Source organism: Aulonocara sp. 'chitande type north' Nkhata Bay, linkage group LG3 (assembly GCF_057382095.1).
Source record: "Aulonocara sp. 'chitande type north' Nkhata Bay isolate Kocher_YH1m ecotype deep benthic linkage group LG3, A_spYH_male_GT1.1, whole genome shotgun sequence".
Lineage (NCBI taxonomy): Eukaryota > Metazoa > Chordata > Actinopteri > Cichliformes > Cichlidae > Aulonocara > Aulonocara sp. 'chitande type north' Nkhata Bay.
In genome coordinates this window covers 21,883,151-21,895,961 of record NC_141346.1, presented here as the reverse complement: position 1 = coordinate 21,895,961, position 12,811 = coordinate 21,883,151, and the positions used below count along the sequence as shown (strand labels likewise).

The 12,811-nt window shown below is 40.0% G+C and overlaps 1 protein-coding gene across 2 annotated transcripts in view; it reads right to left on the bottom strand.

The window, feature by feature from the left end:
- LOC147334541 (tripartite motif-containing protein 2-like) overlaps window positions 1–12,811 on the bottom strand; it is a 28,095-nt gene that overhangs the window by 3,642 nt on the left and 11,642 nt on the right. For both annotated transcript variants that reach the window (XM_086273135.1, XM_086273128.1), the window contains exons 2-13: window positions 9,213–9,890; window positions 6,867–7,015; window positions 5,576–5,756; window positions 5,173–5,432; window positions 3,870–4,008; window positions 3,589–3,774; window positions 2,805–3,000; window positions 1,845–1,948; window positions 1,597–1,764; window positions 1,305–1,473; window positions 349–419; window positions 71–211 (exon numbers count right to left, since the gene is read on the bottom strand). In XM_086273135.1, coding sequence (XP_086129261.1) covers window positions 71–211; window positions 349–419; window positions 1,305–1,473; window positions 1,597–1,764; window positions 1,845–1,948; window positions 2,805–3,000; window positions 3,589–3,774; window positions 3,870–4,008; window positions 5,173–5,432; window positions 5,576–5,756; window positions 6,867–7,015; window positions 9,213–9,311 — 1,863 coding nt within the window. In that variant the 5' untranslated portion in view covers window positions 9,312–9,890. The remainder of the gene's footprint in view (window positions 1–70; window positions 212–348; window positions 420–1,304; window positions 1,474–1,596; window positions 1,765–1,844; window positions 1,949–2,804; window positions 3,001–3,588; window positions 3,775–3,869; window positions 4,009–5,172; window positions 5,433–5,575; window positions 5,757–6,866; window positions 7,016–9,212; window positions 9,891–12,811) is intronic.

Below are 12,811 nucleotides of genomic sequence, written 5' to 3'. Positions count from 1 at the left end.
TACACAGCAGGGCTTTCATATATAAAAGGTTGACCGTATATAAAAGTTTTTTCATATGTTAACGTTTTACCTGTATTCTGCTATTGCCCCAGTCAGCTACAATGATGTTCCCATTAATATCCACTGCTACACCAGTGGGAGCATTGAACTGGCCGTTTCCTTCCCCATTTGAACCAAATTTCAGTACAAGCTCTCCTTCAAGCGTGAAAACCTAATCCGAGAAATAATGATAAAGATTTATTATTTTGAATCCTCTGAAACCATACTTGGACTTGATATGAAATATTAGCTTTTTTTTACCATAACATTACACTAAAACTATCCTTTAAGCTCAGTAAAATGCTGTACCTTAACAGAGTGATTATGGAAGTCTGTCACAATGATTTCATTGTTTTTGTTCACTGCTGCAAAGTGTGGACCTTTAGGAAAGAAAAACAGGAACAAAGAAATAGGTTGTACATTGTACAACGAACAATGTATTTTCAATTAGCTTTAGCCTCTTTTAACACTTTCAATTCGCAAGTATTTTAGAGAAAGGTAACACTGGTATTTGTATATCTGAATAGTTTTTGAAGTCTCTTAGAATGAAAAGAAAAAGGGGAAAAAAGAAAAGAAAAAACAAAATGTACAATATTTTACTGTTAAAGGTTGGGGTCATCAAGTGATTTAAAGGTCATAGGGTTAAACTTTAAACAGAATTTCAAGTGCACTCAGTTCTTAAATCAATTTTCAGACTTAGCAACTGCCAACCATCACCTAAATACTTTTATTAGCGCACGTAAACCTTCTGAGGTCATCAGTGATAACTACAACCCTAGCCTCAAAACCTGGGACAAAAGAGAAATGCAAGTTAAAATGTTGTTTGTTCCCTTATTGCCAAAAGTTGGGGGGTAAATGCTTTAACCCTCTCAGATCTAAGCCATCAGTTGTCCCAATCCTTAACTTTTAGGACGTATCATTTTCATTGTTTTAGCAGTCAGGGGACAAAAGGGTACGCAATCTAATTGCTCTAACTGACTATTTATATTTCTTATACTTTGTGCTGGTCACCAAAAAATGGGGTCAGGGCAGCTAGTACTGCTTTCATTACCAGTGATGACTCAGACCTCATGGGGTTAAAAACATCAATGGTTTCTATATAGTACTAACTTTTTAAAGAGCCGTTAATCTCAAGACAATCCAGAATCAAACATTTTCTCTTCATATATTTGCCTTTTCTTCTTTATGTATATTTATTCTTTACAGCCCATAGTACATTTTTGGGAATTAAATTACGTGAAATAATATAATTTAGTCCACATTACCTGCAAACTGCTTGTCACCATTGCCCCTGCTTCCAAACTTGGTAATAAGCTTTCCAGTCAGCTGAAAGATGAAGACAGTACAAGCTTTGTTGTCAACCACAATAACATGTCCGTTTTGGTCCACAGACACACCCTTTGGTCCCATGAGTCTGCCAGAGCCAAGTTTTGCCTGGTGAACAACAAATACAAACAATAAGATTGCTGCATAAATCAACACTGAAAACATTAGAATGAGGGTTTGCTTGCAATAAAGTACAATACCCCTTCAACCCTGACATATCAGCACACATACCTTGAATTTGCCCTCACAGGAGAAAATGCTGACCCACTTATTGTCGTAGTCAGCAATAATGATGTCACCACTGGGGTGCACGGCTACACCAGTCGGACGCTGTAGCTGACCTGGCGATCGTCCCCGCACTCCAAAACGACTCTTAAATTCTCCCTCATTGCTGAAAATCTGGACATATATACATTGTTTAACTTTCGATATAAATTTGGGGTTTTTATATGAACCCTGCAGCTTTTCGAAGGCCATACCTGGACACACTGATTGTTGCTGTCAGCGATCAGTATCCTACCATTGGAAGAGGCAGCTACTCCTTGAAGATTGGTGAACTCTCCTTTATTCCTTCCCTTTGTTCCTGAATAGTGCAAAATATGATTGTAAATTCTATTATACATAAAAATGTTTTCATAAACAACTGAGACACTAACCTTTTGCATGAAGCGTCAATTTGAGTTCAATTTTCCTTGAACATACATTTGGACTAGACCTACCCCCTCAAACACAAAATACCCATGGATTGTGTTTTCTATTTTAAAAAGAAGGCTCATTTGTGTAAATTTTGTTGAAAGTAAAAGGTGAATATTTATGTTTTCTTTTTGTGTTACTGACTTTAAAGAAAGGCTTTCTATGGGAAGACCATTTCACATTTACCTAAGTTTTGAATGAATTGAAGCGAGGTCTAAAAGACATTTGAGTGGAATATTATTATCAAGACTAAAACTGGGCATTTCACCATTCCACACAAAATGTTCGTATGTGTGGTGCACCACACATACGAACATTTTTGTTCCAGGACAAATTTATGAAGTGTTTAAGGTAGGAGAAGATTAGCTATGATGTCAATACTAGAATTATTCTGACAGTCCTATCATACTTGTGTGCTAAAATAAAAAAATTTAAAAAAACAACAACAATACTACAATACTGACAATTTGGTGAATCTGAACTTTTAAAATTCACAATGACATTACTTTAGTCCCTTCATAAACTGTAACATGAAACAGGTAACAGACACTGAAATCAGCCAGATGAAAATTCCACCATGTTGGAAAAAGTGATGCATATGATGGGGAGAAATAAGCCCAAATTAATTGAACCATTAAAAGGGCCTTTCAGTGTCACAAAAATGAGGATATATTAGCTTTAAAAAAGCAAGTGTACAATATCCTAGTCTGTCTATACGATTCGTTTCTTCCAGCTAAATGTCTCACCGATCCTAAAAATGAGGTCGTCCTCAATGGGGTTCTGAGTTTTGCGCCGTGGGGTACCAAGGGCACTGCTGGCCCTCTTTGAGCCTTTCTTCTTCTGACCAGGTGACTTTCCTCGTCTCTTTGCTCCTTCAGATGAGCCAGTCGATGGCGTAGCATTGGCTGCTGAGTTGGTTGCCGTTGTTGTAGAGGGAGAAACCTGGAGAGAGAGCAAAAAGGGAAACACAATACACAGTAACTATGAAGGTTATATGGTTTTTGTTTGGAAAGCTTCCTACATCCTTTGCCAAAGTCAATGTATCGATGAATTTAGGGTAAGCTCAATCAAATAAATTTAGGTTTTATAATTGCTTAAGTCATGTTGCTTGAATCATTGTTGCTCAAGAACTCTGAACTTCAAGAGACAAGCATGACGTGGTCAACAATACGAGCTTTTCTGTGTTGTGTGAGGACATTAGCACAAAGTTTTGCAGTGAGATTGGACATACTTGGATGCAAGTTTCGTTTGATGGGAAGAGGATTAACAACCTCTTAGGTTTAGGCAAAACTACTTGACTAGGCCTTCATAACAATAATTATAAAGTGAGTGTCAGACAGTAATGTCATAAGCTGATGTTTCAGGTCCTGATGTCCAGTGTCCTTCAGCACAGATGCTAAAGGACACTGGACATGAATGAGCCGTACATAGGCTGTTGGTGTATATCACAGTTGCTATTAAAGGAATTTAGACATTATTTGCCAAATGGATAGTAGAAATGCACTAATATTGAAAGAAAGATCCACCTACGTCTAGTTCAGCCTCTAGAGTCTTGGTGACAGTCAGTTTGAAGGGACTTCCTTTGATGTGCTGGTCATACAAACGGAGAGCCAGTGAGAAGTCACCCTCCTTTGGCACCGTGTACACAAATTCATATGTCCCGTTCTTGTGGTCCACTATCTCACCATCTACTATGCTGCCGTCTGGTGTGAATACCTACATCGACACATCATAATGTTTTGTCACTGTTTGCATTGAAGTGTGAACACAGAGTAGAACTTAATTTTATGGAGTTTAGGTGTAGAATGAACCTCAGCAGAGAGGATCGCATTTCCACTCTTGCAGGCTCCCCCTGACTTGTCTCTTGTTACAATGGTAACAGAGGCAGGATGCCCAACAATGCATTGCTCAAGACCTGCACCCATGGCTTCGCTCTGGCTTGCAACCGCACTGAGGACGAGAACAAAGACGAGTGTTAATGAAATGGCATTAAATCCAAAACCACATGGTTCAATATGTTTCATCATCATTGAAATGCCCCAAAACCCCATCCCCTTAGAGACTGTGTCGGCCATGGATATAATTCCTCAGCTGCATCTTCTTCAGTGCCTTATACCAACACAGTGCAGAGCAGTTACCTGAACGCTGCTTTTACAGAGTTTGTTATCTTGTTAATAGTTTTATATCGTCACTGCGTACGACTCTGGATACTGTAGCTCCTCTGACAAAGAAAGACTTAAATCAGAATTTATTGCCTTCCTGGTATAACTTTCAAAGATGCACCTTAAAGCAGATAGCTGATAAGCTGGGGTGCTTAGTAATCTTTAATAATTTAGAAGATGACAATTTAGCCTGGAAAAACAGTTTGTTGTTCTCTAAAAATAAAATACAGCTAAAACGTCTCGCTATTTATCACTGATTGGAATACTTTGGTATACAGCGGATTTTATAGATTGCTCTTATTTTCTTCAGAGTCAGAGTCATGTTCCCAAGCACAGCAGCAAATGTACAACAGAATGGCTGGAAATGAAAAGGATCAAGGTGATGCAATGGCCCGTTCCAGTCTTCAGCCTGACTGAAATGCTGTGGTGGGACCTTATAGGGAGCTGCGCATAAATGATACAAACAATGAGCTTCTCTGATTTTAGGATTAGGCTTAAAACTTTTTAATCTTTACACTGCAGTAGGTCTAGGCTGCTGGGGTGTTCCCATGATGCACTGAGTGTTTCTGTTTTTTGTTTTTTTTTTCACCTTTTTTATTCACTATGTGTTTACACACCACTCTGCATGTAATCATTAGTTAGTATTAATCTCTGGCTCTCTTCCACAGTCTTTTGTCTTTCCCCTTTCACTTTAAACCAGTTGTGGCAGATGGCTGACCCTCCTTAAGCCTGCTTCTGCCAGAGGTTTCTTCCTGTTGAAAGGGAGTTTTTCTTTTCCATTTCCTTCCCCTATGCTTGCTCATACAGGGTTGGCTGACTTTTGGGTTTATTCTGTTTTTCTGTACTATTGTAGGATCTTTACTTTACAATATAAATTGCTTTGAGGCAGTTGTTGTTGTGATTTGGCATTAAATAAGTAAAACTGAGTTGAAATTGATTTGAATTGTCTCACCTGGTTGTAACAATAGTCCCCAGGTTGTGTATGGACTTCCTTAACCCATCTGTCTCCATCACCAGATCCAGCTGGTCGTTCTCTTCCGGCTGGCATGGCAAACCAAGACCAGCAAGCTCACCCAGCCTCTCCCACAGCTCTCGTTCCACCTGCAGGCTCGCCACACAGGGATCTCCAGCCAGAGCCTCCTCTGCCTGGGTACAGGTGGCTGTCATGTCCCCCTCTCCCCGTAGAAGGCTGTCTATCTGGGCTTGGAGAACCTGGAGACAGAAAAAGAAAAGTTTCATTAGACTGTTTCAGACTTTTTCATTTGATTTGTTTTATTTAAAGAAGTATACCAGTGACTGAGGAGGTTGTACTTTTACCAAAGAATCAAAGGAAAAATTAAACAAACTCTGTTCACCTTCTGTTTGAGTCCGTATGTAACTTCCAGCTCCATCAGCAGTACACTCTTTCGAACATCCAGCTGCTTGTGTAAGTCCTCGAAGCTCGATTGAATGTCCTCTTCAATGGAAGCCCTCTGATTGGTCAGCTGCTGGAGGATCTCTTTAACAAAGGACAGTACATCTGAAATCTGAGGGAGTCTAGAGAGGACACGCACAAAAGAGAAAGGCAGTTACATATCTAATTTGCAAAACAACAATAGCAAGCTTTCTTTATGCTACATTTATGTTGTTAAATATTTACATATGCAACCTGTAACTTTAATTGAGAAAAATTAATAACATGTTATTGTTAATGTCAAGATTTTATAGCCTGGTAAATCATTTGTACTGTATTTTGCTCACTGTCCACTAGATGTCAGCATCTCTTCTTTCCTCCATCCACTGTCTGTCAATAGTTACTTGTGACTGAGTTATATTAAGTATGCCTACATTATACTTTAACTGAATATGTCAGTTGTTATGCAACTTGTTCTCCACAGCAAATACATTTGTACCTGTTGGAGCTACAAGAATGAAATGCTATCAGCTGATTTGTATTTTATTTTTTTCCAATTTTGCAAACGAAAAAATGTGACTTTTAGTATTTTAAGTGCGATTTGAATGTGGGACCTACATTTACTACTCCCTGTTTACTAATAATTCCCTACATGAATGGATGGGTATTTTCAATATAAATACTTAGTAACTTCTTTAACTTTCTACCCAAGCCCGTATGTCTTTTAAGAAATCTTTTGACTATCTCATTCCCACAGTAGCATTTAAATTAAATTCCAGAGATTATTTGTCTTTCTTGAGAAAAGTCCTTGGCCCAGAACACTGTCACTCTTCTATTTTATTCTTCTATCTTTTTTTTTTCTTAACAAATGTGAGGCATTTAGGGAACATCTGTGTTTTGCTGCAAAAAACAATCAATGAGCATTGCCCAAGTGACTCTTAAATGAATCTTGCTTAATGAGAGAGCCCTCTCCTGGTCTCTGGGAATTACTAAAAAATATACAATATATAAAAATAATAAAATCCTAATAAACTCCAGCTGATGTTTATCATTGGCTTACTTCTGCAGTTTATAATACATATTTTAAAAAAGTAATTCAGCATTAAAATTTTTGGGGGGGTTTGTGTGTGTTTTTGTTGATAAATGGAAACTAGCACCACTGCACAACAGTTTAACATAAGGGTTTGTTGGGGGCACAGATTAATGGACTGAATAAAGTTTCTTAATGTTGTATCAAGTATTTCACCCTGTACCTGTCCTGAACAGTGCCCAGTCTTTCCTGCAGGTTGTTGCGGTGCTGCTCGAGGGCCTGGCTGAGGGCCACCTTAGGGTGTTCTGCATGGTTGGGAAGACAGTCCTCACACAGAGCGCACTTGCAGGCAGAGCAGTACAAGTCAGCAACCTGCAAATTGAAAGGATTACATGAAGGGAGGAAAGAGGAGAGAGAAGCTACACTATTAAGAATTGAATGCCCCATGATAGCCTAGATATATTGTTTGTCTTTAGTTTAGTCTCATTGTTGTACAGTTGCTAATCAGTAACTGGATTAAATAGGAACAACATATAGATAACATGGATTAGGCTTTGGGCTTACACTTTGCAGTACATGATTCAGTCATTTCTATATGTATGACTGAATCTGAATCTGAAAATACATGTTACAGAAATTCCTGGAGGAACCCACCCGAGGGATTAATAAAGTTTTATCTAATCTCTAATGTGAATTCAAAATTTACTGTTGAGAACCATAACTTGCTCATATCTGTCCTATAAACTTTGTTTTTGCATCATATTTCTTAACAGGGCACAGTTTTATTTTCTGTTATAGTCACTTAAACTGTCCAAGAAATAGCAGCACACATACCTCCTATAAAACTGCAACTTTTTAAACCTTCTAGTTTGTAGACAACCTGCTCTACTTAATGAGCTACAGCCATCCAGTCTTTTAGAGTCCAGTCTTTACTTTAATTACAAGTATGTAATTGGTTCCATTTGTCTGTTTATCTGGCCGTGTTTTAGCAGGCTAGTTGCCACAGTTTTCAAGATATCATGTTCAAATTTAGTCTGATGGTAGATACCAATAAAGGCTCAAGCTGATTTTATTTTTGCTGAAAATCAGTTCAAGGTCACACCAAAAGTGAAAATCAGTAAAAATGTTATATTACCCCAATTTTTTATGGCTCATCTTTAAACGTTACAGGTATATACAAGGCCTTGGGCGACATGAGTACCTAGGATGGCTAAGCATTTGACTTAGACCTTCATTGTTAGTGCCAAAGGACAAAGTTGACATAGAAGACAAGATTTAAAGAAACCATATTGAGTGTGATATATACACTATGAAAGGGCACAGAGTGTGCTGTACCATGCACTTTTTTTGCAATACGATACGATACGATATTACAATGAAACCATATTTGTAGAATCACGAACTGCGTAAAAATATATGTTAAAATCTCAAGTTTTTACATGATAAGAACCAATGATTTTTGCAGATTCTGCTCCCACCATGTGGGCAAAGGTAGTAAAATACACTGTTTTAGTATGCAATGCTTCAAGGCCAATAATATGTGAAATGTGAATTCAGAATTTACTGTTGAGAACCATAACCGTATTTTGCAATACTATTCCATACGATATTACAATGAAACCATAGAGTTTTGTAGAATCACGAACTGCGTAAAAATATATGTTAAATACACCATTTTAGTATGAAATGCTTCAAGGCCATAGGTCAAAGGTCTGGGTCACACGAATCAAGAAAAACCTTGGGGGAGCTAGAAACTTTCTTTGTTTGAGCTCTTTAAAAAAAAAATACAATATTACTTGAATTCACAATGACACAAAAGATTAATACGCTTTACTAAATTGCCATATGAATAATGCTAACATCAGCATAAATGATCTATAAAAACTCCTGATGTCATCAGCACACATAATCTGTGAAAACATCCGATATGAGAATAATTCAAACGCCATTTAACTTAAATGGCGTTTGAATTATTCTCATTTTGTTCATATAGGCATATACTACCAAACCCAAGTCAGAAAAAATCAAAGAGTTATCGTTTGTTTGTGTAAAACTTGAGACGCTTGTCATGTGTTGTAGGTAGATGTCCTATCTTTGGCTTCAGTTTCAGTTTAGCTGGCAGGGACAGTCTATATTGGAGGTAATATTGGAGTGTGTGAATGTGTGCGTGAATGGGTGGATGACTGGATATGTAAAGCGCTTTGGGGTCCTTAGGGACTAGTAAAGCGCTATATAAATACAGGCCATTTACCATATAAAATAAATAAATAAATAAATATGGATTGAATATAAAAATAAATAAGGATTATAATATGGAGGTTAAGCATAAACATGAATGGATATGAACAGAATTACAGGCGAGGCATAACTTTGTATGGTATTGGAAGACTTCTGGTTTCCTTTTGTACCACTGATGTTTAACAGAAACGTTTATTCTTAGCCAACTGAAATTTACCTCCAAGGTTTAAGCTGATTTTGGCTTTGTGCGATATGTGGACACGTTTTTGCTTGCTTTCATGTCACTTTTCATATGTAGTTCAGGACATTTGCACACCTATTGAATACCTACCTTCCCTGCATGTTGTGGGCAGGCGTTTTTGCCAGGTGGAGCCTCCAGGACGGTGCACTCCTCACTGCTGCTATCTGGGGAGTGTTGGTGGGCCTCCATCTGCAAGTGGCAGCCTGGTGAGGGTAAACCTCCAAACACACCCCTTTTTCCACTCTGCAGCCAGGGGAAGGGGCTTTATGTTTAGATACAAGGTTCCAGATGTATTTTTGTACTGTTTGTTTTTGTAAGCTCCTTGTCTCACCCTTTTATTCCATTGTGTATTCAACATAAAAAGGATCAAATGTTCATATGAACTCCTTGTGATAACTCTTGGCGGATGCTAGATCTCTGGAAAAGCACATCAACATTTCACACACAAAGAAGAATGCCAGAAATCCAGATGCAGGTTTGGTTTTTCTGTAATTTCAGGGCACAGTAATCCAGGCTTGTGAGCTTGTAGTCAATGAAACTTGGCATAGGTTATTCCACTATGGGGGGAAAGAGTGTCCAGGTGTCCACATTTAGGTACATATCCCATTTAAAACATCTTTCTGCTTCCATGTGTTGTTTCTTCAAGCACATAAACCGAGTGAATGAAAGTAGTCAATCCTCTTTAGGTCTTATTGGGTGAAAAGCAATGAACTATGGTGTTAATTTGATTCACATAGGGTTCAAGCTGTGGGCAGATCACACTGTGTCCTGCAGAAACGAGACAGAGAGAGGGATGAGGATTAGTTGGAAAAGCAGATAAACACAGAGAGACAAGAGAGATTATTTACTTAAGCTTCGAACTCTTGACTGTGTTCCTTTATACTTTTTCATTTTGCTTTTGTCTCAGTCTTAAGATTGAATCAGGTAGATTAAATTTGATTAATAAATGTGGGTTATAATGGCAGCACGGTGGCACAGCGGTTAGCACTGTTGCCTCACAGCAAGAAGGTCCTGAGTTCAATGAGTTCTGTGTGGAGTTTGCATGTTCTCCCCGTGCTTGCGTGGGTTCTCCCTGGGTACTCCGACACCCTCCCACAGTCCAAAGATATGCAGTTAATGTGGATAGGTTAATTGATCGATCTAAATTGCCCATAAGTGTGAATGTGAGTGCGAATGGTTGTCTGTCTCTGTGTGTTAGCCCTGCGACAAACTGGCGACCTGTCCAAGGTGTACCCTGCCTCTCGCCCTACGACTGCTGGGATAGGCTCCAGTGTCACCCTGAAAAGGATAAATGGAAGCGAATGGATGGATGGGTTAAAGTACCTCAAACTGTTGTTCTTCTCGCTGCCACTAAATGAAAAACCTTTATGGCATTGGGAAAACTGTATTTCCATGGGTAATGAGTGTGCAATGCCTTTTATCTTTTCAGGCATTCACGGAATCACAAAATCCTGCAGTTACTTGACCAAGTGTCATGTATGAGTTTCCCTCTGAATGAACCAGCCAGGGATCTGCTTTTACTGGCCATAAAGTGGAGCTGAGTTGTCTTGGTTACAGTCTGCAAACACGCTATAGGACAAAGCAAATTCGGTCAGAATGAAAGTAATTTTAAAAAAAAAATGTTATTTCTCATGCTCCCAAAGTTTCTTTTCTATATTTTCATTTCAGATATTTTATCTAATCACAAGCAATAGTATAGAGTGCTTTTCTTTTAAAGAGCACCAAGCAGCAATGTCACCAGTTAAAAAATGAAACATAAGTTCCAAAAACTGCAGTTCCTCCAGTGGCCACTGGAGCCTGTCTCAATGATGTGAGCTAAATTACCATTTTATTCCATTAAAACGTCTGGTAGAAATACATCATTGGTCTCTGTAGCTAATTCCCCCTTTATGACAACTAAAAGATAAAATTTATATATAACTCAGCAGTTTAGCCTGTTGATGGTATAAAGTAAGGGCCAACTTACTTATAAAGTAAGTATCAGCCAGAGCAGATAGTTCTCTGCTCAGTTTCACCTGCTCTGAGCTGAGTCACTGAATTTGACTTCTCAACCATGTTTGAGCCATTGGTCCCTTTCAAAGCATTTTTAATGCTATTATCTGACAAATAATACTTGTTGTGAGGAACCACGTTTCCAATCAGTTTTGGCTAGCTGACTGACAATTATCCAGGCTAGTGAGTTTGTAGTCAATGAAACTTGGCATATGTTATTCCATTATATTCACTGAACTAGACTTCGTAACTGTGTTTGTAACTTATAAAATTCATTATTCGTTGGATCTGATAACATTTCTTTTTTCTTTGTTTTACTTAATTTCTTAGATTTGTGTTACAGACAGTGTTGGGAAGGTTACTTTTAAAATGTATTCCATTACAGAATACAGAATACATGCCCCAGAATGTATTCTGTAACCTATTCCGTTACGTTACTCAATGACAGTAACGTATTCTGAATACTTTGGATTACTTAATATTGTAACGATGGTTAAGTGTTACTGGACAGTGACATGTTGGTTTTCTCTGCACACTGTTGTTGTTCCTTTAAGATTCATGTTTGGTTGGGCTGCAGGAAGTAGTGAGGGTGGTGTACAGGAAGGGGTGGGGGGACCTGGTTGTTCTGTGTGTGTGCCAGGCTGAAGAGAGGTGTAGTTCGAGAGCGCTTCCCCCTGAGTTAACAACCCGCTGGCTTATGTGCCGAATAAACGGACAAACTGAGACCCCAACCGTCTGGTTCTTGTGAACGTTACATTGGTGTCAGAAGTGAAGAAAGAAAAAAAGAACCCCAGAACGCCCGAGACCCTGTTGCCGGCGACGCTTGCCGTTACGAGACGAGGATGTTGCCGGGCAGGATTAAGAAGGAGACGGAGGAGAGGGAGGTTCGTCCGCGCTCGCCCGCCCATGGAGTGAGGGAAACGGCGCTGCGGCTGTCTGCCGAGGCTGGATTTTCTCCAGGTTTGACTAGGCTCGGGAACTGTTCGCACAGCGGCCGCGATTCCGGCGGGAAGGAGTCGACCTCGCTTGGCGCGCCGTCATGTGATGTAAACAAACATGGCGGCGCCCAGCAAGCTGCAGCGAATATAAAAACGCCTAAGTTCAGCGGCAAGACGCCATGGGAAGTGTTTATCGCACAGTTCGAGCTGTTAGCTGTTGCAGCTGGCTGGTCTGAGGAACATAAAGCTCTCCAATTGGCTTTGTGCCTGTGTGAGGATGCAGCTGCATGCCTGCTGCTGCTGACCGAGGAGCAGAGGGGAGATTATAATGCTCTGGTCGGAGCACTTCAGAGGTGCTTCGGGCAGTATAACCAACCAGTGCTGCTGAGGTCGGAGTTCCACAACAGACGCAGATTGCCAGGTGAGCCCCTCCGCATTTTGGCCCATGAAGTCGAGTGCCTTTGCCGGAGGGCGTATGACAGCATGCCACCATCAGTGCAGGCGGAGTTAGCTCGGGACCAGTTCCTGCAGGCCCTGAGCCCTAAAGAGCTCCGCATGCAAACTCAGCTTGCTCGGCCGGCCACACTCAGTGCAGCCCTGGAGCTAGCGTTGGAGAGGGAGATGCTTGCAGGATCCTCTGGGGGCGCTGACGACGCACACGTGGTGAGGGCTGTGTCAGCACCTGTGGAACAGATGGAGACGCCAGCGGGCCTGTGCAGTTTGGTGCAGACAGCTTCGCTGCAGTCGCCTTCCCCTCGG